Source organism: Psammomys obesus, unplaced genomic scaffold, assembly GCF_907164565.1.
Source record: "Psammomys obesus unplaced genomic scaffold, mPsaObe1.curated_primary_1811, whole genome shotgun sequence".
In the NCBI taxonomy this organism is placed as follows: Eukaryota; Metazoa; Chordata; class Mammalia; order Rodentia; family Muridae; genus Psammomys; species Psammomys obesus.
Genome location: NW_026585587.1, coordinates 4,995,247 through 5,021,110, shown reverse-complemented (window position 1 = coordinate 5,021,110; position 25,864 = coordinate 4,995,247). Strand labels below are relative to the sequence as shown.

The following is a 25,864-nucleotide window of genomic DNA, read 5'->3' as shown; positions in this document are numbered from 1 at the left end:
TAACTTTTTTTTTTTTTTTTTTTTTTTTTTGCATTTTTTTAGTCCTATTTCTCCTTCAGTAGGTGATACTCTTATGTCACAGATTCTTCTGCTAAGTTCATTCATCCCATGGATGCCCCACTGTCATATTTCCCACTTTTTAGTTTGTGATCCTGTTTTTACATCCAAATGAACACGTCAGTCAGTTTACCGTGTCATTTCTCTTACTCCCTCTCGACATTTTCCTCTCAGTTGCCTTTAGTGGTGTCTGAGGTTTTTACTTTTGTCTCCCTGCCGAGGCCCCTTCTGGTGCCCTTCTCCTACCACGGGTCTAGGTATTTGTGTGTGTTTGCCTTCCCCGTATGGTTAGAGCTAAGCTAAGTTCCTCTAAAAAATTAAACCTCAGTGCTTAAGGATATCCATTTTGGGTACTGGATTAACTTCTGGTGCTAGCTGTGTACCATCTTGGGGGGGAATATTCCCAGAAATCATTTTGTACTTTGTTGTCTGAAACAAGTAAAGATAGAATGTTCTGATGAGAACATCCTAATAGCTAAAGAGTAATATCAGAGTCTAAGTGAGACTTGAGAAATGGTTTGATAAATGCTGAAATATGAATTAAATCTTACTGGGATTCTGTTGTGGTTTACATTTAGGTTCTTTATTCTGTTTTTGAAAAGTAATTGGGTTTTTTTTGTGTGTGTGTGTTTTCTTTTGCAGCTCTCTCCCCTGATACTAGTGTCTCTGTCTTTACCTGGCAAGTGAATATATATGGACAGGGAAAGCCTTCTGTATATTTAGGACTTTTTGACATAAATCGTTGGTATCATGCACAGATGCCAGATTCACTGAGGTATGATTATTCTGTTTTCTCGCCCCTTCTCCTTCAGATATGGCCATGTGTAGCTGATCAGTGTCACAATACTTTTAAATTTTTTCTTTTAGATCAGGAGAATCTCTGCATAATTGCTCTTATTTTGCATTGTGGTCATTGGATTCAGTTGTGAGTAGGACTTCTCCACATCACATCTTGGACATATTAGTACATGAGAGAAGTTTAAGCCGAGGGGTTCCTCCTTCATACCCACCTCCTGAGCAGTTTTTTAACCCAAGTACTTTTAATTTTGGTATGTGTTTTTATAAATTTTTGAAGAAAATACTGTATAATTATAAAATGTCAGTTCTATATCAGTTTATATGTAGTGTCATTTGTCCATATTTCACTGTCATTTAACTTACATAAATTCTTTGATACACTTACATGTACAAAAGAAACTTAAGTGTTTATAAATTAATACTGTTTTGAACCTTTTTAGAAAATGTCAGTTAATATGTTAGTGATAAAGTTTGTCACTATCTCTGAAAAGGTTTTCTTAAGAATTTATAATTGCCGGGCAGTGGTGGTACATGCTTTTAATCTCAGCACTCAGGAAGCAGAGACAGGCAGATCTCTTGAGTTTGAGGATGGCTAGGGATGCATAGAGAATTTCTGTCTCAAAAAAACAACAGCAGCAACAAATTTATTCTTGTTGGGTGTGCTTGGTCTATGCCTTTAACTCCAGCAGAGGCAGGAGGATCTCTTGAGAGTTTAAGGCCAGCTGGGAGTTCACAGTGAAACCCTGCTTGGTGTTTTGTTCTGTTGTGTTTTGTTTGTTTGTTTGTTTGTTTGTTTGTTTAGGGGGAGAACTGATTCATTCTATATAATCATTTGGTTATAATACTCTAAGAATAATTTTGATTAGTTCTATGTAATAATTTGGTATAATATAATTTTGAAATAATTCAAATTTTAAAATCTTTTTTCTTTTTTAGATGCCACTTGTTTGTTAAACTCTGGAGTTATCCATGTAACTTGTACTGGATTTCAGAAGGAGGTATGTATGAATTAACTACATGCTGTTTGTGTGTTGAGTATTTCTTAAATTAAATTTGAATTGATGATGGCTGATGTTGGACTAATTTCTCTATTACAGACTTTGACATTTTTAAAGAAATCAGGACCATCTCTTAAAGAAGTCATTCCTGATAGTTATAACCGATGTCTTGTTGCTGGCCTCCTCTCACCAAGACTTATTGATGTTCAGCCTTCCAGTTTAAGTCAGGTGAGATATTTAACTACATCCTATCTTTTGAATATATTTTTTGCAAAAGCGAGTGATGTGGAACTGTATTCATTCTGTATTTTCATGTTCAAGGATCAATAGCTGTGGTCTTGGGATTTGGCTTCCACGTCCACTAACTTAGCTAGAGAGATGCTCAATGGTTAAGAACACCGGTTACTCTTGCAGAGGACCCTGGTTCATTTCCCAGGACCTACAACGTGCCTTGTCACAACCATCTGTAACTCCCGTTCCAGGGGACCTGATGATGGTTTCTTGACTGCTACTGGCACCAGCTATACACATGGTACACACAGAGATGCCAGCAAAATAACTTTTAAGAAGTCACACATAGAGCTGGGCTTGGCAAGGCAAGCATGTAATCCTAGTTACTGAGGTAACAAGATCAAAGTTGGGCTGGGCCAGTGTGAGTTGGTACAAGCCTTTCTTGTACAACTTACTGAGACTCTCTTAAAATAAAAAGAGGACAGGATGATGAATAGGTTAGTCGGAGAGTGAGTGCTTGCTTGTGACTTAGGCTCCAGTACTACCACTAAAAGTACGAACAAACAGCATGAGGTGCCCTTAGCTGTCTAGTTGGTTTCATTGAGGATGTCATATAAATGAGTCTTTTCTGGGTGTTATGATTGTCCCATCTCCTTACCAATGCTGCATATTACTGTCCTTTCTTTTCCCACTGTTTCACCTAGGTTGCCCTCAGACTTAGATCCTCTCGTCTTAGCCCAAGTTCTGGAATTTTGGGCATGTGCTTTATTGTCTGACTATTGCCAAACTAGAGGGTCATAACTATGTTCCAACCTTTCACAGCTTGTGATTTCATACAGTCTTTTTCTTTAACATGGTTTAGGAAGAACAATTAGAAGCTATATTGTCAGCAGCAATTCAGACAAGTTCCTTGGGACTGTTGACTGGTTACATCAGAACGTGGATAATAGAAGGTAACAGTTTCACTTTGTAAAAATAAAACATTTCATAGTTTTACTTTTTAATTAAACTTTTTTCATGAAATCATTTTAAATTCACATAAAACTGTAGGGCATAATACAGTGAGAGTCTGTGTATGCTTTATACCAGCTTCTCCCCCAGTGATAGTCTAGCAAACATCTTGTGTAAATTTTCCAAGAGCCCAAACATTGCCCCCATATCTACCTCCCTCTTGCCCTGTGCCTGAGCACTAATCTGCTCTCTACTGCTACGGTTTTGTTATATGGTTGTAAACTGAATCATGCAGTGTAGTGTATAAATTTTCATACACTTTTTCCGCTCAGCTAAAGTCCCTAGAGATGCATTCACAGTATTGTCTGTATCTCTTTTGCTCTTTACATGTGTATGTGTACATATACATGCTCTGCCCCATAATGATCTCTTGTGAAACACTTGAAAGAAAGCATTGTGTTTTGTTTGCTTGGTTAGTTGTTTTTTCGAGACATTGTTTCTCTGCATAGCCTTGGCTTTCCTGAGCTTGCAATGGCCTCCACCTAACACAGACCCTGCCTGCTTCTGCCTCCCTGAGTGCTGAGATTTTAGCCTGCAAAACCTCACCCAGCTTGCATCTTTTTTTTTTAACTCATTTATTTTATTTGAAAACAAAAGGTGCTCACCTACCAAACGAAGGTTAACAACACTTGAAAACCTGCCAATGTTCCAGAACTGTTTTTAGAGCTATTGTGAATGGGGGAATACAGCATTTTGTGTGTGTGTGTGTGTTTTGAGTTGTTTGGGATTTTGTTTTTGAGATAGGTTTTCTCTGTGTATCCCTGGCTGTCTTGGAACTTGCTCTGTAGACCAAGCTGGCCTTGAACTCAGAAATTTGAATGCCTCTGACTCCCAAATGCTGGGATTGAGGGCTTGTGCCATCATGTCTAGCATGTTTTGAGTCTCTGAAATATTTAAATTTTAAATTTCTAAAGTGAATTTTTAAGACTAATGGTCTATTTCTTTTGTTGTGTTGTTTTAAAGATTGCTTTCCAGTTCGTATTATTGCTCTTCTTCATAATCACTGCCTCCCCCTCTTCAACCGCGTTCAGCACCTTAAGTATTATTGCTCCTGTGAGGAGGTGCTACAAGATACATTTGGTAGACGTTAATGTTAAATTTGTGAACTTAGCTAAGGTGCTTTCTTCCTGCTTGCTGGTTCCTCCTGCAAAGTTACTAATTTTCTATTTTTGTTTTGTTTGTTTGTTTTTCAAGACTGGTTTTCTTTGTGTAATAAGCTCTGGCTGTCTTGGGCTTGCTCTGTAGACCAGGCTGACCTTGGACTCAAAGAGGTCCGCCTGCCTCTGCCTCCTGAGTGCTGGGATTAAAGATGTGCACCACAATGCCTGGCTAATTTTCATTTTAGAGTTGGTAATCATTCTCTTTGTCTTTTCTCTTCTATAAATACAAATAAGAACAACCCAATTCTGCTGCTAATCTACGATTTGTTCTTGAGTGGACATGGAATAAGGTGGTTCTCACAAAAGAAGAATTTGACAGGCTTTGTGAGTATTAAATCTGGATCTGGGGCAAATTTTAATAGTTAAAAGCTATTCTTGATTAATGTTTTAATCACAGAACATTTGTTGGAGACAAGGTTTTAATACCTTTGCTGTTGTGAACCTCATTATTCCAGTAGCTTTTTAAAAAAGATTTATTCGTGTATTTTACGTATATGAGTGCTATCTGCATGTATACTAGAAGAGAGCATCAGATCACATTCTAGATGGTTGTGAACTACCGTGTGGCTGCTGAGAATTGAACTCAGAACTTTTTAACCACTGACCCATCTCTGCAGCCCAGTCCAGCTCCTGGGGATTAAACAACCCCAGGAGTCACATATCAGATATTTATATTACTATTTATAACACTAGCAAAATTACACTTAAGAAGTAGCAACGAAAACAGTTTTATGGGTGGGAGTCACATGAGGATCTGTATTGAAGAGTTGCAGCATTAGGAGGGTTGAGAAGCCCTGCTCTAGCCCATGCTTGTCTTGAACTTGAGTTGAGCCGGTCTCTGAGTGCTTGAATCACAGGCATTATCTACCATATCTAGCTCAGTTGTAGTTTTACTATTTTGGGATGTAAAATCTTAAGATTTACAGACCTATAAAAAAATGTTGATATTAAAGTGATTGAAGGATTTTAGCAAAAGCTTTTTTACTGGCATAAGCTATAATAGTATAACTGTCATAGTATGTGGCAAAGATGATCCAGCCTTTACCTCCCTAGTGCTGGGGTTACAGTTGTGTGCCTCCATACCTAGCTATAACTTAGCCATTGTTGTAGTTTTAAGTTTGTGCTGGTTAATGGAGACCTTGCATTGTGGGTTTTTGTTTTGTTTTAGACCTAGGATAATTCAAGTACAGATAAATTTAAGTATTATAAATGTGTTAGAAGAAAATTAGAATTTGATTTGAGGGACTTGGAAGTTAAGATAGTTATTGCTTAGACTAGTCACACATTAAGTACTGATGTGATTAAATGGCTCCCGAAAGTAAATTCATATCTATGACTTGTAGTTACGAAGATAGGCTGCAGACCTATTTTGAGTTCATAATGTTACTCTGGTTTTATATTGAAAATGCTTTTTTTTTTTTAGTTCTTAGCTTATAAGTTCTAAGTTCCTAGCTTATATTTGTAAAAGCTATCATTTTTTAGGGTAATGGGTCTTCAGAAAAGTGTACATTGACTCTAAGTTACTGTGTTGAAACTAACACTGTATTTTATCCTTGGAAGGTGCACCATTATTTGATGGTTCCTGTCGTTTCATCGACCCACAAACCATCCAGTCTATCCAGCAGTGCCATTTGCTTCTCAGCAACCTTAATACAGTCTTAAGCTGTTTTGCAATGGAGGCCCAGGGAATCACCGAGAGAGGTGTGCACTTTATACAGATGTTTTGTTCAATTTTACTTAATTCACTTACATTTCGTGTTTACTTGGTGACTGACGCATTGTGTAAAGAGGAAATTATTGCTCAAATGAAGTTTTTTAACTTCTGTGTGGATATATGTATGGTGTATGTGAATGTGAGTGAGTATGTGCCATGTTGTGTGGGTGTTACAAGAGAACTCTGGTTGGTTCTTTTCTGTCTACTTTTATGTGTGTTCTAGGGATTGAACTTAGGTCTCCTAGCTTTTTTGACAGGTGCCTTTACTCACTGGACCATCTTAGTGGCCTTAGAATTTACTACCACTAGTAGAATTTAAATTCAAAGTTAACATGTATTTTTGTACTTAAAATAGTTACTTTTTTTTGTTTGTTTTACTTTATTATGCTATTTCAACAAAGGAAAAAGTACAGTTTCATTTAAAAACCTAATTTGAGCAGCCTTATTTTCAATCTATTTTAATTGCATTTTGCATGAAATACTTAATTGTGGTTTGCTTAAAAGTGCTTTTTAGTCAGTGTGTTATCTTAACACTCTAGAGATTCGCTTAACCTTACTTTGGTTCAGTGTATACTAAATATAAACTAAATTATCTGTGGATACTCTTGATTGCTTTTGATCTGTCATTCATGGTCAGTAAACTGGAAGTCACACAGCCCGTGTTAATTCTTCTAGGACTGGTGGACTTGAGCAATAAGCACATGGTCACCCAGCTCATCTGCCAGTACGCACAGATGGTCCTGTGGTTCTCGCACTCCGGGCTTCTACCTGAAGGCCTAGGTAACGTATGTAATGTGTGAATATTTATTGAAGCATCCTGATTCCATGATGTTATCGTTCAGTTCTGAGCCTTCATAATGTTTTCAGTATTCATTCTCCCTTACTTTGTATCTTCAGTGCTTCCCAGAGGTTCTGTTTGTATATATTGTATTAACATATAAAATGAGCAAATTTGAGAAAACACGGCTTTTAAAAATGCCACTACATATAACTTAGACCCATCAAAGTATAATTTTAAAACCTAAGTTACTGATGTTTTCAGTATTCTGTAGTTTTGAGAAAAGGTCTCACTGTGTATCCCTGTCTTGCTTGAAACTCATGTAGACCAGGCTAATCTCAAAATCAGAGTTTATCCTGCCTCTTCCTCCTGGATGCAGGATTAAAGGCACCGTGCCCAACATGCCTGGCCTGTGTAATGTTTTCTTAATAATGGCTATTTTTTGTTTTGTTTTGTTTCCAGATAGGGTTTCACTTTTTAGCTCTGCCTGTCCTAACTCCCAAAGATCCTCCTGCCTCTGCCTTTGCAATAGTAGGATTAAAGGCGTGCACCCCATGCCCAGCATTAATATGGTTGTTAATACTTGGCATCAATTTTTCAATTGAGTAATAATAAAAACTGAGAATTAGAGACTTGAGATTCTTGGTATTGACTTTTATAGAGTTTGTTGTGTGTCTAGGAGGCATAGTAGATTTTACTTAGATTTTGCTTTATTTACTGCATGTGTAACTGTTGGTCTTACTCTTTTACACTTCACTTACACTCTCACTTGAACAGATTGTGAATATTATATATTCCAAATTCGGTTTTGTGTACCAGGAGTAAAATTGTTAGGAGTGCTTTCTAGGCTGTTCAGTGTACCCAGTATCCTTGGTACAATTTTCAGGAGATTGTTTTTCTTAATCTGTGTATGTATTTGTTTATTTATATGTTGGGTATGTATAAATATGTAATAATTCTTTGGCATTTTCATATATATATACAGTATATCTTGAGCATATTTACCTTCTGCTCTTTCTCAAACTCCTCCCAGATCCATCCCTCTACTGCGCCCCACCTTATACATGTTTTGTTTTGTTTTTAAAGAGTATGTTGTGTTGATTAAATTTTAGCAAGACTAGGCTAGGTGGTGGTGGTGCATGCCTTTAATTTCAGCACTTGGGAGGCAGAGGCAGGGCTGGTCTACAAAGCAAATTCTAGGACAGTGAGGGCAACATAGAGAAACCTTGCCTCAAATAACAAAAAGTAAATTTTAGGAAGTTTTAAAATTTATTATATAATTGCAGTAAATCAGTTTTTATAATCTTTAAATTTTGAGATATTTTGGCAATATTGCTAACTTCCCCTAACTTTAATAAAACCTCCAGATGATGCTCTGCAGCTATCAAGACTGCGTTACAACTACCCTGTAATTGAGAACTACTACACCAGTCGTCGGCAGAAGTGTGGGCGCTCACCCAGGTACCATGCAGCCAGACCACAGCGCTTGCTCTCATGCTGGGAAACAAGTTGAACTTCTCAGTCAAGAATTGTTATCACTGACATTACTAGCTGAAATGTGTGCTTTAACCAAATGCCTATGCTTTTTTTAATTGAAAATAATTTTTTCTATAAAGGCTCCCACTCCCCAGTTCTTCCCAGCTCTTCTCCCCCACCCAAATCCACATCTTTTCTTGCTCTCATTAGAAAGCAAACAAGCATCTTTAAAAAAAAAAAAAAAAAAAATGAAATAAAAACAGGTGAACAGGAAAAAAAAAGAGCCAAGAAATATCATTGATAAACACAAAAATCCCCTAAAAACATATCATTGGAAACTAAGATAAAGACTGTAGGGTAAGAAGAAAATGGGCAGACAAAGCATTATGAAACAAAAAATACCATAGAGTTTGTGTTAGCCATCTACTTCTGGGCATAGGGCCTTGCAGATGATAAAAAAGCATACGTAGTAATTCTGAAAAAATCTACCAGTTGATAAACACTTAGCAAAGTAGCAGGGTACAAGATTTATACACAAAAATCAGTGGCCTTCCTATAAACAAAGGACAACAGCATGAGAAAGAAACCAGGGAAGAAAAGTACCTCTTACAGTAGTCTCAAAGAACAAAATATCTTGGGGTACTCTAATCAAGCAAGTGAAAGGCTTGTATAAAGCCTTTTAAGACATTAACACCAGCATTTTTAAAGTACAGCATACTATCAGTGTTTCCTAAATAATATGATATTCATGAGTGATTTGTCAGGAGTTCGTAGAATCACACTTAAGCCTCCGGGAACTCCATTTGGAAAAGAGATTACAATCTTCTACTCACCAAAAACCTGTAAATATCTCGTGAATTGTTTATTTTAACAGTTAAAGACAAAACAAAAAAGAATAGCTTAGTTGGATTGCTTGGAAATAAAAACTATGGTAGAAGGAATGTTTAGAACCTGAATCCTGACTATAGAGTTAAACAGACTTCTTTCTCCAGTTGAAATGAAAGACCAGGTAACACTTAGGGTATGGTTCACAAGCACTTATTCTGGATTTCTTAGGTCAGATTCTCCTGGGAATCAGCTATAATAATAGTGCACTTTGAATTTTGTTATTCCCGGTGCTTTAATGTAACTGTTGCTTAGGAAATTGATTGTGAGGCAGCGAGTGGCTGAGGCTGTAGAACTTACTGTAGCTGAGCATGACATTGAACTTGGTTCTCCTACCTCTTCTGTGTGCTAAGATTCTAGGCGTGGGCCACTACTCCTGATTCTAATAGGCATATTCTAAAGTTTGATAGTCATTATTTTGTGTCACCTGTGGAAGTTTTGCTACATTTCCTGATGGCCTTATTTGTAAGCTGCAATGTAAATATGAACGTGTGCAGGGCACTTAGTATATGTCTGACGCTTAGACATTTTCAGTTAATTAAAAGGCTGCTGCTGTTGATAACATTAGCGGAGGAAATAGGTGGGGCTGACATCTGTTTATCACATTGTAAGTCCTCAGTGATACATTTTTGGATAAAGAAATGAAGATTTGGCTCTGAATTGGAACAAATATTTTTACTACCTGGGGCTGTTAATGATTAGTTCAGAATGGTGATAAATAGAATAGTCTCAGCCATTTTGCTGGTTAGATCCCATTCTGTCCTAGTGTTTAGCCTTCCCGGGCTGGCTTGGTAATAACTGAAACTTAACCTAGGGTTTTTCTGACCAATGCTGCTTTATTTCTACAGTCTCATGTGTGGTGTTTGAGCTTACAGTTAACATGAATGCCGATCATGTCTGATGTTTCCCATCTTGCAGAGGGAAGTGGAACCATGACTGCTTGATGATTGATGGACTAGTTTCTCAGCTAGGAGATCAAGTTGAGAAGTTGTGGAAACGCGATGAAGGAGGCACAGGAAAATACCCTCCTGCTAGCATCCATGTAGGTTATAGTACTGTGGAACCACTTAACCCTGAACAGAAAGGAGGCAGCATTTATTAACTGAGACAGGCTAGAGAAAATGGGACATGAAGAAAAGACTACAGAATGCACTAACACTTTATCTTTTTCTTTTGTAGGCACTACTTGACATATATTTATTAGACAATATTACTGAAACAAGCAAACATGCTATTGTATCCTTTAAACTTAATAAGTATTTATGTGTACCAAAATCATAAAATTCCAGTAGTAAGACTCTCAAACATCTAACCCAGTCTCATGTTTTTCTCTTTTTTTCCCACCTAGGTATTTATTCTTAACTCAGAATTAGTTTGTCAGGCTCAGATGGCTGATGATAAATGTAAAAGTGTATAAAAAATATTGTTTTAGCTGGTCGTGGTGGCACACTCCTCTAATCCCAGCACTCAGGTGGATCTCTGAGTTCAAGGCCAGCGTGGTCTACAGCCAAGGCTACACAGAGAAACCCTGTCTCAAAAAAAAACAACCAAAAAAAGAAAAAGTAAAAATTACTATTTTAGACTACTTATTCTTGGGGTGACCTTGCCTTTTAATCAGTTTCTTAAATGTGTTAAATGTGCTTCGAGGCTGGCAGCTGGGGTGAGAAGATTGAATGGCGGTGCAGGCTGTGGGTCTGAGCTCCAGTATTGCTGGTCGTAAGCTGCTCTTCTCAATGGAGTTAGTTTATGTGCTGAAAATGAATACACTAGAAGTTCACTCAAGGAGCTGGAGATACGGCTAAGTTGGGAAAATGCTTGTTAGGCAAGCATGAGGACCTAAGATCAGATCCCCAACATGCAGGTAATAGCCAGGGGCAGAAGTATATGCCTCCAATCACAGTGTAAAGGAAGCATACGGATGGATTCTATGGCTTTGCAGGACAGCCAGTTGAGTCCAGTGGTAAGATCCAGGTTTGATGAGCAAGAGATTTTCTAAAAGAAGTAAAACATAAACAGCATCTTGAGTTATCTCCCAGTATCTGACTTCTGGCCTCCATAGGCACATAGGTACACCTACCCATATACCCACACACTAAGCTAGTTTTTAAAGTTAGCTTGATATACCTTAGTTATTGTTTGAATCCTGTGCCTTTTATCAAATTGACGAGATGGATAGTCCCCTGCAGGAGCAGTTTAGGGTAGGTATGGACTTCAAAGGAGCAAGTTCCATAATTTGAATTCTATTTTGTACTAATGTTTTTTAGTCTAATATATTGTTTGTTCATAATATATAAGGTATTTGCTTAAGCTGCCAGTTTTTGCCAATAGAGTTGATCTGTAGCTTTTTAAAATTTTTATTGAACAAGTTATTTGAATTTACCATTTGTTTTAATGAACAAGATATTATTTTGTTTTGGGTTTGGTTTTCTTCTTTTTTGAGACAAGGTTTGTCTCTGTAGCGCTTGCTGTCCTTGACTTAATTTGTAGATAAGGCTGGCCTTGAACTCATAGAGATCCAGCTGCCTCTGCCTTTGCCTCCCAAATGCTGGGGTTAAAGGTGTGTACCTTCACACCCGGCAAGCAAGATATATTTTTGTTCAGTCTTTTGTTTTAGTGAAAATATGGAGGATAAATAAGGTTGTCATGAGACTCTTATTGCTTGTGTTTAATAAACTATATCCATAGCTGGATATCCCTAATGGCCTTGTAAGCATAAATTTCTTAAGCCCCCTATTTTAAGAGTGTGTATGTGGTTATTTTCTCTTGTTTATTGCCCTTAATCCTTTTTTAAAAGACCATTTATTTGTTACTTGATATTATGTATTCCTTTCCAAACAAAACGGATACTCCCATCGAATCTTTTCCTACTGCCTTTGCTATTTCTTGGGGCCAAGTTAAGCTAGTTCAAGGATTTTGGCTGCTAGATCATAATGACTATGAGGTAAGAAACTTACTTGGAATATAAGTTTTTGTAAGTTATTAAATTAGATGTATGACTAGATTGATTTTGACATAAGATGTTATCTTTTCCTAGAGGTAATACAAGGATACACTTTAGTGCTCTCACCCAAGCAAGAAAGAATACCAGTTCATAACTTCAGGTTACTTGTTGTTTAAAGAAGGTGGATGGTTGGGAGTGGTGCGACACTGACTGTTTTGTTTAGATAAACGTTTGGGTTCTGATGTGAACCAAAGAAGACAAAATTTGCTAATGGATATGAAATCTATATTGGAAGAATTTTATGTACAAGGCCTCAGAAATATGATATTTTTATTAAAACTTTGGTTCTTTGAACTCTATCATAGATTAGCTTTTTGTAGTTTACATTTAATTTTGGCATATTTAGTTTTGATTTCTATGATTTTTTTAATATTATTTGCCTTTTTTTAAGAGCCAACTACTTTATCTAAATACAAAGGACTGTATTTATATTTAACACTTCATCATTTTGCAGAATGGTTTAGATCTTCTATTTCACCCAGTTACTGCAAAACCTGCATCGTGGCAGCATTCAAAAATAATGGAAGCCTTTATGAGTCAGGGAGAGTACAAACAGGCTCTCCGGTATCTTCAGACAATGAAGCCAACAGTGTCCAGCAGCACTGATGTTATCCTTCACCTCACTGTTCTGCTTTTTAATAGGTAAGTATATCTTAAAAGTAGAAGCTGAGTCACATGTTAATAAATGGAATTGATGGAATAGATAGTAATAGATATAATCAGGTGAGGCAGCATATACCTATAATCCCAATACTCAGAAAATGGAAAATTATGGACTCTAGGCCAGCCCTGGATACATGAGACCCTTTCTCAAGAAAACAAAAGTACATAATTTTACAATGGTCACTTTACCTAATATCTTTATAAGACAAATGCTTGGTGCCTTTCACCTAGGATTTGATAAATAACAAGTACCTTGAATAAAAGCATGCTCGGCTGAGATAACATTAACTATCGTCTGCTGCTCATTGATGACATGCACAGTTTAGGTTAGGTATGGGCTTAACAAAAGAGCAAGTTTTATATATGAATACTTTAACCAGATTTGAGCAAATGGTTTTTTTCCCCTAGAGAGAGTTTTGTTTTTATTTGTGTGTGGTATATGTTATACATATGTGTGCATACCATGTGTGAGCATGTAGAAGCCAAAGGTCAACATTGGGTGTTTTCCTCTATTGCTCTGTTCTGGGATATTCCATAGAATGGATATTCCAGATTCAACTCCCAGCAAGCCCCATCACCACCACCATCAATTTCTGGCTTCAGAATTAAAGAGTGACTTAAATGTTGCTAAAAAAGTTGGAAAATGTATAGCCTGTTATGGTGGTGCATTCCTTTAATCCCAGCATTTGGGAAGCAGAGTCAGGCAGATATCTTGAGTTTGAGACCAGCCTGATCTACAGAGTAACCCTGTTTTGAAAAATAAAACAACTACAACAAAAAAAAGTTGGAGAATGTAACATCACTGAAAATGATTCCTTTTTTTGAAAGTTAAAAAATACTTTTGAGAAAAGTACCTTTATTTTATTAACTTATTTCATTGTGCAAGAAACCATTCCTAAGAATAATATCACTTCCCATTTCTGAGGAAGGAGAGAACCACCAAACAAAGCAAATTGCTTTTACAGTGAGTTACTCAATAAAATAAAGTTCAGGGCATGTCCTGTGGTAAGTACATAATTGCCCAGTTTTCCCATTTACCTGCATCTCTAATCCAAGTGTTTAATTGCTGTGTCCTTCATTTATAATACATATTTGGAGAATCTGAACTTAAATGTAAAAGGTTGGGCTACATAGTAATCATTCTAGCATTCGAGGCTTGGTTGCATAAACATAGTTAAAAATAGCTTGTAGCTGAAAATATTCAGTATTTCAAATCTGCAAATAGCTTCTTCTGGGACTATGCTTTATAAATGAGGTAATCTTGTGTCTTTTTTAACTATTTACATTAATGACACTACTTTATTAATTATGCTGAATCCCTAAAAATGCTACTGAGACCAACTGGGTGGCTTAAGCCAGCAAAAGTGCCTGTTGTGTAAGTCTGATAAACCTAGACCCAGATCAGGGTAGGAGGAGAGAAGTGACTGCACAGAGTTGTTTTGACCTCCACATCATGTATACTCAACATTCACATACAGCGTATACACATACGTATTCACGCAGTAATGGGGGATACGTCATTAGAAGAGCCATTTGCCTGGACAAAGGTTTTAAGAGCTTTTAACTTTACAAATAATACCATTTTCTCTTGCATGAGTCTTGGGAGACGTTCTTACTCAAATCACAAACCCACTTCATGACTCCCAAAGTGCACAGAATCCCAGACTGATGCTAGGAGACTCTTGATAAGAAACACTGCTTCATTTAAATGGTGTGACTGATCACAGACCAGTTCAGAGCTTATATTTGATGTCTTTAACTGTTGATCTAAGTTTTCCAATTAAATCTTGGTTTCGATGGTCAAACCCTTCTACTAAGCTATGCTCCTTACTTCCCCCAAAAAGGAATTGTTAGTTTATACACACAGGTCTCCAAAATTCTATTCCCTTTTTCTGTTCATGCTAAGTATCACTGTTGTACTAAACTGATTTTTCTCTGTTGTTGTCACACAAACTGTCAGTTTTTTCCAGGCCACCTTAGGATTTTGCCACTTCGTCAGCTTTTTTGTTTTTCTACTACGTAACACTTAAATATTAGAAAGCTGCTTAAAATTGAGGTGTCCAGATGTAGCCAAGCATAGTGGCACACACCTTTAATTCCAGCATTGGGTTTGCAGAAGCAGGCAGATCTCTGAGTTGGAAGCCACCTGGTCTACATAGTGCATTCCAAGACAGCTGGAGCTGCATAATGAGACCCTGTCCTGGTGTGTGTGGGGGGGTGGGGGGTATGTGCCCAGTTGTTTTGTCATTAGCAAGATTCATCGTGTTACATAGCTTTTTGAAACTTTGCTACTGATTTCAGATGCATGGTTGAGGCCTGGAACTTACTTCGACAGAACTCAAACAGAGTGAATATAGAAGAATTATTAAAGCACGCTTATGAAGTTTGTCAAGAGATAGGTTTAATGGAGGATTTACTGAAGCTGCCATTTACAGACACTGAACAGGTAATCACTGATCAATATAAACTTGAAGAAATTTAGGGCAAACTGTTCGTTTACAAATCTGTTTTGTTCTTCCTAGGAATGTTTAGTGAAATTTTTACAGTCCAGTACCAGTGTTCAGAATCACGAATTCCTTCTAGTTCACCATTTACAGCGTGCCAATTATATTTCTGCCTTGAAACTAAACCAGACTCTGAAGAATAATCTCACGGTATGATTAACGTCTCATGTGAAATGAGAATAAGGAAAACTGAAACCTCTATTTACTTTTTTACAAGAACCTACAGTTGAACAACTTTTTTTTTTTTTTTTTTTTTACATTGCCTGTAATTTGGAGAATCCACATTGATGTGGTTATTATTGGGAATGGAATAATATTAATATTATTCTGAATGTTCTTATAGAACCATTCAACTAGAGAAAATAAAAGGAAGATTGCTAAAGAGCAAGAATTGTGTGTGTATAGTACAAAGAACACTGAACTTCAGAGATTAGACTGATTCTTAGCTTGTTTTGTGCATATAGGATGCTCTTTGAGCCTTGGTTTCCTGGCCTGTAAAATGATATTTGTTTGTCTGCCTGGATGCCATATCCAGTACAGCTCCAGAGATGGACCTGACTGAAGCAATGACGGACACAGAAAAGCTGGGATCTGGTGGACTGGGCTCTCTTATGGAGAAAACACAGCACCCTGGAAACTTAGCATGTTTATTATGCCATTGAACAGGGAGGTGGGGTCATACATGCAGATAAACAAGGAGGTAGTGTTTATATAGAAATATAGAACACACACATATATATACATACATACACACAGCTGGATTAAGGAAGACCAGTTTATTTAATTTGGTAGGAACAGTCTTTAAGCTATAAATATCCAGGGGAAGAAAGCTACATTTTCTGTACACACTGTTAACATTCACACATGGGCCAGAGGAATCCTTTGCCTCTATGCCTAATGTGTCTCTGGCAGCGGTGTTTTCCATTTTCCTGTGTGTGTGAGGCTTTTGCTTCTTGACATGGCCACACACATTCACTCAGAATTTAACACCCTCAGGGTTTCCTCTATTCCCCACACATGAAAGGAGCATAGTGCGTGTTACATTTTTTTTAATTGGTTGTTAAGGCTCAAAACTTGGTAGTGGATGTTTGGAATGTACAGATGTGTACATAATTAAAGAGGTTCATGAAGTCTGAGCTGGAAAAACGTAGATAGACGGAAAATACTATAGGACATTCATAGTTACAATTTCAGTGATTAATATATAGCAGCACCTAAAATTACGAAGATTAAATGTTTTAATTATAATGTGTTCAATAGAGTGATCGGGACCCTCGTTTGCGGGAGAGATCAGTGACTCGGAATTCTATATTAGACCAGTATGGGAAAATCCTACCTAGAGTCCAGAGAAAATTAGCCGTTGAGCGAGCTAAGCCTTACCATCTGTCAACATCTTCAGTTTTTCAAGGTGAGGTTTCTTTGAAGAGTGCTTACACTCAGGCTAGACGAGATACTGAGTGGCTCCCTTCCTTGAGTCATCACTGTCATTTCCTTTTGTTGTACAATCACATCGCCCTTTTTTCTTTTATAAAAACGTTGTTGTTAGAGATGCAACTGAGTTGTAGTCTTTATTTTTCAGTTTCTAGACCCAAACCATTATCGGCATTTCCAAAGAAAGCTGTAACTGGAACAGTGTTAACAAGATCTACATTCATCAGCAATGTGTTGTCTAAAATTGGAGAGGTGTGGGCAAGTCATGAACCTAAAAATGGCGTCTCACTTTACAACAGGTATTGTTCTAGTTACCTTTAAAGATTTTATGTCTTTCTTTGTGTGTATGGTGGAGGGCATTTATATTACAGAGCACGTGTGAAGTCAGAGGACTATTTACAAGAGTTGGTTCTCTCCTTTCTCCTTCCACCAGGTGGATCCCAGGGATCAAACTTGGTGTCAAGTGCTTTTTTTTTTTTTTTTTTTTTTTTAATACCTCTTAAGTCCTGCTGCATGTGCTCTGTCCTGAACAGCAGCAGTTCCTCAGCAGGCTGCCCTCTTGATAGTGAGCCTGTTACCTACCTAGTATAAAAAATTAAAACTTATTTAAGTTAGCTACTTTGTTAAAAGGATTGCTTTGTCATTGAGTTTACTTTCTTTGTGTGCCTGCAGTGGAGATGAGAACGACTTGAGGGTTCTGGATTGAACTCTTGTCAGTTTTCAGGGCACTTTGTCTGTTTTCTGGCCCCATTTCAAATGTCCAGGTGGCTGTAGATGTTATTTGGAAACAGTGCGGGGGCAAACAAAGTGAAAAATGAGTCCTTTTGTTGTTGTTTTGTCTTCTCTGTGTCTCCCTGGCTGTCCTGGACTTGCTTTGTTAGACCAGGCTGGCCTCAAACTTAGAGAAACCCGCCTGCCTCTGCCTCCCCAAGTGCTGGGATTAAAGGCTTACACCACCACAACCAGCTAGAAGTCCTTTCTTTCCTCTTTTGTCTGATCTCATAGTACCTTTGCTGGCTACCCATGTGATACATAATTTAAAATCAAATTTTTATTTTTGTTGTAGTCCTAAAATAGAACAACCATCTCCTGTAGTACATCCTTTCCCACACCCAGAGCTTCCTGAGGCATTTGTTGGAACACCAATTTCAAAAACATCCCAGAGACTTTCTAGGTGAGACTTTATTGGATTGTTTTGAAAAAACTGTAATTGTCTTCAACAGGTGCTATTTTAAATTCTAAAGTAAAAATTTGAATACTTACTGTTATATTTTGGGAGTGTAGTCATTTTAGAAAATTATAAATCAGCTATTAATCTACTTGATATTTACCTCATGTGACCTAGTGAAAATAAGTAAATGGTATTACAACTCTGAGAAAAATAAGCTGCCAAGCTTTGTTTTGTTTTGTTGACCTCTAAAAGAATGTTGTTTCTGTAACTATTTCCTAAATCTTGACTGTGTGAAGATTTCTCTTAGGTGTACTGAAGTGTTTTGTGTTGCTTAAATGCAGTAACATTTGATCTCACCTAAATAATTTTTAAAGTCTTATTAAAAATGAAATTGTTAAGTATGTATTACTTGAAAAGTACTCATAACATTTTTTTATTCTGAGTGTTATAAATTTTAGCTGTTGTCAAAAATTATACTAATTTTATTAAAAATTAAAATTGAGATTTTTTTTAACTAACAGTAAGTTACTTGTCATAAGTTTATAACAGTTGAAAACCAAAGATATTTGGAGCTTTTGTAATTGGGTATATTTCGAAAGTTTGAAAGGATCTTTTGGACTAAAGTTGGTTATGGTTTCCATTCCCTCCTGAGATGACATGAGTGTAACTGATGTCTGTCCTTTCCAGTAGTTGGAATGATTTCCCATAAGCCACTGTCTTGGTCCCTTTTAACTTAGCAGCACTGTGGGAGAGGCAATAAGATCCTCTGCAAGCTCAAGCCTGAGAGTTTCAGGTCTCCAGTGTAATGAGAAAGCTATATTAACTCTGATGGCAGAGATCCTGTTAGTTGTGATTATATGTCTTCTCAGAAAATTATAATTCGTTCCCCAGTTCTCTTATTTTTCATATTGATTTACATTGTTGGACAGAAAACACGTAATAATTGAACTTCTTTTGAAGAAGTAGAGCTGAGTAGGTACTACTGGTCAACTCTGGTGTTGTGAGGGTTAAATGCTATTCTCTTTCATTTGTTTTATTTGTGTATATATTAGAAAGCCTATTCTTATTTGGATCACGCCAAAAAAAAAAAAATTTGAGGAAATCTCAAGGCCTAATATGATGTTTAGCGTGTCCTTTATAACTTTTGTTTTCTTTTGTTTTTCAAGATAGAGTTGCTCTGTGTAGCCCTATCTGTCCTGTAAGTAGCTCTGTAGACCAGGCTGGCCTCAAACTCAAAGATCTGCCTGCCCCTGCCTCCTGAGTGCTGGAATTAAAGGTGTGTGCCACCATCACCTGGTCCATTTCTTAATCAGATAAACATTTTTTGGTTTTTTTAAAAGTATAATTTTAATCATCTTGGTTTGGGAATGGTTTCCACAAATATTTTTTCCACTGAGTAACAATTTGGTGCCCCTTCTATGTAGTGAGAAATTGAAGACTGGGATTCCAAGGAAAACAACATCAACTAAGGGTTCTTAATTCTGGCAGCAGCAAAGCTGGTCACTTCTAAGCATTTTCAGCTGAGATTGCCCTTGCATTTTGGAGGAAGTAAATGATGCTGGGGTGTTTTGTTTTGTTTTGAGACAGGGTTTCTCTGTATAGTCCTGGATGTTCTAGAACTTGCTCTGTAGACCAGGCTGGCCTGAAAGATCTGCCTCCCTAATGCTGGGATTAAAGGTGTGTGCCACCACCACCTGGCAGTGGTGCTAGTTTTATCATTAAAAATCGTAAGTTGGAGGTGATGGCATATGCCAATAATTCTAGCATTTGGAAGGCAAAGGCAACACAATCAGGAGTTCAGGGCAGTCCTTGGCTACACATACACACAGACTCACACACAATTCACTGAAACACAGTGAGAAGAACAGCCCGTAGGAATAGTCCACCAGATACTGTGACCTGAAGATGACCTAGAAATTTAAACTCCATGTTACTTGAAGGTGGGCAGTTGGAGTTCTTTGTTTTTAAATTGTTTTCTACAATTCCTAACTCTTTTGCTTTGAAAGAACTTCAGACTTTTTATGAGGATGGCAGTTTTGTTGCATTAATGAACTTGCCTAAAATTAGGGTTACATGTTATGGCATTTAATGGTGAGCACAGAAATAGGAGTAACTGTTTTGAACTTAAGAAGTTACTGGGTTGTAATCTATTTTATTTAATTACAGATTATTGGATTTGGTTGTTCATCCTATCCCACAACCTTCTCAATGTTTGGAGTTTATTCAGCAAAGTCCAACAAGATCTCCTTTGTGTCTGCTGTCCAGTTCATTGCCATTAAGCTCACAGTTAAAAAGGCCACATCAGAGCACTTCCAGGCCTGCAGAGTTACTTTTACTTGAGACTCCTCTTGTAGTTAAGGTTAGTGTTGCCTGTCCATCTTACTGGGGATTAGCACTCTGCACATTGAATAGAGAAATTAAACTACACAGCATGATTCTTGGTATTTATGCTTTAACTCTTAGGGTTATATACATTTGTCTGTCTGTTTCTCTTTGTGTGTGTGTGTGTGTGTGTCTCTCTGTCTCTCTCTCTTTTGCTTTTTTTTTTTTTTTAAGATTTATTATTTTATGTATATGAGTGTTCTATCTGCATTTACGCTTGCCAGAAGAGGGAATCAGATGGTTGTGAGCTACCATGTGGTTGCCGAGAATTGAACTCATGACCTTTGGAAGAGCAGATGGTGCTCTTAACTGCTGAGCCATCTCTCCAGCCCCGCTGTTTCACTCTTTAAGACATCTTTTCTCTGTGTAGCCCTGGCTGTACTGGAACTCAGAGATGTGCTTGCCTCTGCCTCCCATGTTGGGATTAAAAGTGTGTGCCTTCTGCTGCCACCACCACCCACAGTTATGTTTTCAAAATACTCTTTTTGCTTTGTTCTTAAACACAGTTGATTATGTCTATCCATTTCTACTTAGTAACGTTTAGAGTATAATGCAAGTCTGTATACCATTATCACAAAATGTCCTTTTTATAAAATGCTTTTGGGTTTTGAGTGGTTAATATGTATTTAATTATTGTTGATAATCTTCATGTTGGTGTTTTTCTTCCAAATACTTTGCTCTTAGGCTTATTTTTACTTTGTTTTACTTTGAGCTACTGTTAGCAGGCAATCTTTAAAAGTCTTTCTTTTAGCCATGTGTGATAAATTACTAATTAAGAAGAGAACAAGTTTACACTAGTGATGACTAGTGTAATTGGCATACATGTTTTCATTTTCTAAGTATATTTGCTCTGGTGTCATAGGCTCTGTTGTTTGGGCTCTGCTACTTTTGTATTTATGTATGTATGTTTGTATGTATGTATGTATGTATGTATGTATGTATCTATCTATCTATCTATCTATCTATCTATCTATCTATCTATCTATCTATTTATTTTGAGAGAGCCTCACTAGTAACCCAGGATATTTGCTTATGGTGTCATAGGCTCTGTTGTTTGGGTTTGTCTTAGCCTCCTGAGTGTGGGCCATTGCTATATTCTCCCCCCCCCCAAAAAAAAAAATCACATTTTTATATTCTCTGTGGCTAGGATCAGAGGAGATCAAAACATTATTTGTAAAACACTAAAATCAGTTGTTAATTTAAAATAGTCTCCTATAATTCACGAACATGGGTTTTAGTCGTACACTATTTTCCTTTTTTTTTTTTTTCTTTTCTTTTTTTTTTTTTTTCACTTAATTTAAAGAGAAAAAAAGTCAGGGTCTTGGGCTGGAGAGATGGCTCAGAGGTAAACCGCACTGGCTGCTCTCCCAAAGGTCCTGAGTTCAATTTTCAGCAACCACATGGTGTCTCACAACCATCTATACTGAGATCTGGTGCCCTCTTCTGGCCTGCAGGTGCATATGCAAGCAGAATGCTGTATACATAGACATAATCTTGTAAACTGAATATGTTCTAGTTGATTTTTTTATTTTCCTGTCAGTCTGAAATAAAATTTTCTACTTGTGTTTTTGGAGGTAGAAATGTATATACTTTTGACATTACTGTCTGCCCTGTGTAACTTACTTAAAAACACTAATGATTGGCTTTTTTTTTCTCTTCATTGTAGAAAGCCAAGTCTTTGGCTCTGTCAGCTACTTCTTCTGGATTTGCCGAGTTTACTCCTCCATCCATCCTTAGGTCTGGTCTTCGAACAACACCTTTAGCATCTCCCTCTCTGTCGCCTGGAAGATCTCTCACTCCGCCTTTTAGACTTAAAGAAACTAAGATTTCTTTTATGGAAGAAGGCATGAACACACACTGGACTGATAGAGTAAGTTTCATTAACATAACTGAAGTGTTTGTGTTTGTATGCAATTTTGTGGATAATCTTGCATCTAGCAGAGTCCTGAAAGAAACCTTTAGAACATGCGCTAAGCCAGTATATATCTCTACATGTAAAGTGAAATAGTTTGTGAGTGAATATCTTTCGATGGTGTGGTTTTCATCTAATATCTTGTTGATTTTCTTGGCCTATTGGTTTATCTATAGAAAGGATGTCTGTGGAGTCTCACTTCAGTTAATATTAATTAAAATCTACCCACTTGATAATTTTGTATTACCTGTCCTGTACATTGTATTTTGTTTTAATTAGTACTAAGTTACTAACTAGAAAAATGTTAATAATTTAATGTCAATAATTTATAGTTATACGTCTAAAGAAAGTTTCAACAAAGAAGTGTGGAAAGGGTGGGTGGGTGTGATTAGAATGGATAGATAGCGTGGAATTTTGCATTAATTGTCTTTTCATAATCCCAGGCTGAAGATGACCATAACACAAAAGCATTTGTTAGTGCATCTTTCTATAAATGTGCACCTTCAGCAGAAGCTGAATGGACGGCGACCAGTGATAAAAATACGTACTTTCCTCTGGATGTCCCTGCAAAGAGCCATCAGAAAGTAGTTGCAGAATCACTGGATACCCACTCACGAAGTCTGGAGAAACTAGATGTGAGCAAAGAAGACAGTACGACTTCAGCCAGATCAGACCAGACCTCCTTAGAGTATCACGATGCTCCCTCACCAGAAGACTTTGAAGATGGCGTTTTTGTGTCCCCTCAGCCAGCAAGTGCTTCCACCGAACTAACTGCTAATTCAGCTCTACAAACTGAAAAGGAGAATGATAAACATCTGTTTAAGTCAGAAGGTACTCCTTCAGTTGTAGAGAAACAAATGGGTAGGAACTGTTTGTACATACTCAAAATTGTCATTGTTGTCCACAATAAAATTATTAATAGAATATTTTCTACCATAGAAAGCAGAAGTCCAAATCTTTTCTTACAGTGTGCTAGGTCCTAGACAAGGTAAATTTTATTTCAGCTTAAGAAAATGGCTGTGGGCTTAGCCATTAAAGGCTAGGCCCACAACCATAAATATAAGAAAATGGCTTGTGTTCTTTCACAAGTTGGTAAGATTTGGTGACGAGATCTTGAATCTGCTGCATTATTATTTAGCCATGACATTTGCAAAACAGCAATAGTTAAGAAAGGGTGTAACATGCTGTGGTCTGCCTTGAACATTCCCATTAACTATAAGAAGTAGTGAGAGTGCTCACTTTATAAACTGGGCGAGTACTGTAATATTGGACTTTTCTAGCAGCCTGTTTGTAGAAACCAGGAATTTAATGCTGCTCTCTGCCCTCACCTCTCAATGTAATCACATGAAGGTCATAATAAGTGTCCTCAGGACTGTGTGTTTATTGTCTTAATAGTTTCTTACCTGTTCTCTGGGGGATTTTTGTTTGATTATTTACCAAAGTTTTTTTTTTTAGTTTCTAAAGTATGTGCTGTAGTAGAAAATAAGCTTCCCACAGTGTGTGCTGGCTCCTGACTGTCAGTACTTAGTGCATAGACAGAGTACTTGCCTGTGCAGCCTGTAGCACTTAGTTGACTATTGACAGACAGTTAAAATGCAACTTACTTAATGCTTTTCTGGGACATGAGGGCCAAGTGAACATCAGACAGATTTGGCTAAGAATTGGTGGATCAAATGTCTGTGTTGCGTTATTACATTTGTTTTGAGCAAATTTATAAAAATTATTTCCTTAGGTCTGTAAAACTAAATGCATATAATAAAAATCTGTAATTTAGGGGCTGGAGAAATGGCTTAGAGGTTAAGAGCACTGACTGTTCTTCCAAAGGTCCTGAGTTTGATTCCCAGCAACCACATGGTGGCTCATAACCATGAGATCTGGTGCCCCCTTCTGACATGCATGCAGGCAGACTACTATATAGATAATAAATAAACCTTAAAAAAAATGTCATTTGTCCAGGGGTGGATGTAGCTTATGTGATAGACTTTGCCTAACAAGCCCTGAGTTCAATCCCCAGCACCAAATTAAGCAGGCAGAATAGAACTGTAATCCTAGAACTCAAGAGAATTAAGTTAAAAGTCCTCCTCAGCTGCATAATACTTGAAATTAGCCTGGGATATATGAGAGCTTACTTCCCCACCCACCCCTGAAAAAATTGTGTCATAAGTAGATTCTCTTTGGTGCTTTTGGCCTAGGTTGAATGAAGGTTTTGTAACAGGTGAATGAGTTTATTTAGATTGTGGTATCTTTAGCAAACATAGACATTAATTGTTCTAATTCCACTCATAAATGTATGTGCCTAGAATTTCATGGTGCTTTCTTTTATTGATGTGCTATATTATTAAATAAGGTATTCATAGCAGTATGTTTTAGTTATTTCTACACTATTAAGCCGTCTCAAATAGAAATCTTTTTGGAGGGCTATTGTATAACATAAACCCTAGACTAAAGTAGGTTAAATTTGAGTCTTAGCGTCTAAACATGGTTTGTTTAGATCTGAGCAAAGTGTGTAACTTTATGCTTCATTTTTTTTTTTTTCAACTACTTCTTTGGATATTGAGTATTGAAGTAACTTAGGGAAGTTAAGAGCCCCTTGAGCTAGGCCCAAAGAATTAGAAGGAAGTGCTAACAGCCTGATGCGACAAAAGAAGCAGTTCCTTTAGACTGAGAGAGGATAAGACATTTAACATGACCTTATTTGTTTGGCTTATAGGCACAGTAGAAGTTGCATTGGAAGGATTTTCAGAATTCAGTCACTTAAGCCCTCATCAAAGAATTGAAGCTTCTCTTTGTGTGTCGTCAGTCTGTGAAGGGTAAGCTTATAGAAACAAGTGAAATTGGAGATATATGTAGCTTATAGAGTATGTAGTTAAGAGTATGTACTGCTCCTCCAAAGGACCCAAATTCAATTCTAAAATTACCAAAGGATCTGGTGCCTCCAGCCTCCTCAAACACCCTCACATACCCACCCACAGACAGACAGGCATATTTAAAATAAATTGGGGATGGAGATATGGCCTATCATTTAAGAGCACTTGCTGTTCTTCCATAGTACCTGTGCTCTTACCACCATCCCTATACATGAGATGCTTCACAGCAAAGAGACTATCTCAAAAGATAAGCTGGAAATCATAGACATCGGAGGTTGGCTTGCATGTGCACACATACATGCATCTGCGCACACACATGTATGTATACGCACACAAAGGGGGACATTGGTCCAGTGTCTGTGTCCTCACCTCCTAAGACAGTTTCCTATTTGGGGGTGATAGACCCAAAAGTGTGCCAGGCATGATGGTGCATTCGTTTAATCTCACTACTCAGGAGGCAGAGGTAAGTGGATCTCTGTGAGTTCAAGGCCAGCCTGGTCTGCAAAGTGAATTCCAGGACAGCTGGAGCTACTTAGTGAGACCCTGAATCAAAGCAAACAAAAGACCTAAGCATGTGTTTCTGATTGTCATTGGGAAATACTATGCTTCTAGTGCCAGCAAAGCCACAGTAAGCAGACGAAGCTCATCACTGCTTGCTACCTGAAACATGGTCTAGTTAGGTATGATGGCTCACAACTCCAATTTCAGCACTTGGTGAGTTCCAGGTTAGTTAGTGACAGTGTCTCCAGTAGTGAAGAAACCCCAGCTTAGCTGATTGGTTCTAGTTTGTAGATTATACTCAATTGCAAGGTTATGTTAAAATAG

At 37.4% G+C, this 25,864-nt stretch overlaps 1 protein-coding gene across 4 annotated transcripts in view; it reads left to right on the top strand.

Annotated features, from left to right (window-relative positions):
* The window catches only part of Ahctf1 (AT-hook containing transcription factor 1), a 51,773-nt gene that overhangs the window by 14,052 nt on the left and 11,857 nt on the right, over positions 1-25,864 (top strand). For 3 of the 4 annotated variants that reach the window (XM_055608955.1, XM_055608947.1, XM_055608931.1), the window contains exons 9-30: positions 700-832; positions 925-1,106; positions 1,792-1,853; positions 1,953-2,081; positions 2,947-3,037; positions 4,490-4,579; positions 5,816-5,956; positions 6,645-6,749; positions 8,115-8,208; positions 10,027-10,150; positions 10,288-10,344; positions 11,903-12,049; positions 12,564-12,751; positions 15,074-15,218; positions 15,295-15,426; positions 16,537-16,684; positions 16,856-17,006; positions 17,774-17,881; positions 20,045-20,237; positions 21,927-22,130; positions 22,616-23,033; positions 24,883-24,982. In XM_055608955.1, the coding sequence (XP_055464930.1) occupies positions 700-832; positions 925-1,106; positions 1,792-1,853; positions 1,953-2,081; positions 2,947-3,037; positions 4,490-4,579; positions 5,816-5,956; positions 6,645-6,749; positions 8,115-8,208; positions 10,027-10,150; positions 10,288-10,344; positions 11,903-12,049; positions 12,564-12,751; positions 15,074-15,218; positions 15,295-15,426; positions 16,537-16,684; positions 16,856-17,006; positions 17,774-17,881; positions 20,045-20,237; positions 21,927-22,130; positions 22,616-23,033; positions 24,883-24,982 (3,142 nt within the window). The remainder of the gene's footprint in view (positions 1-699; positions 833-924; positions 1,107-1,791; positions 1,854-1,952; positions 2,082-2,946; positions 3,038-4,489; positions 4,580-5,815; positions 5,957-6,644; positions 6,750-8,114; positions 8,209-10,026; positions 10,151-10,287; positions 10,345-11,902; positions 12,050-12,563; positions 12,752-15,073; positions 15,219-15,294; positions 15,427-16,536; positions 16,685-16,855; positions 17,007-17,773; positions 17,882-20,044; positions 20,238-21,926; positions 22,131-22,615; positions 23,034-24,882; positions 24,983-25,864) is intronic. The other variant, XM_055608938.1, reaches the window with a different exon arrangement.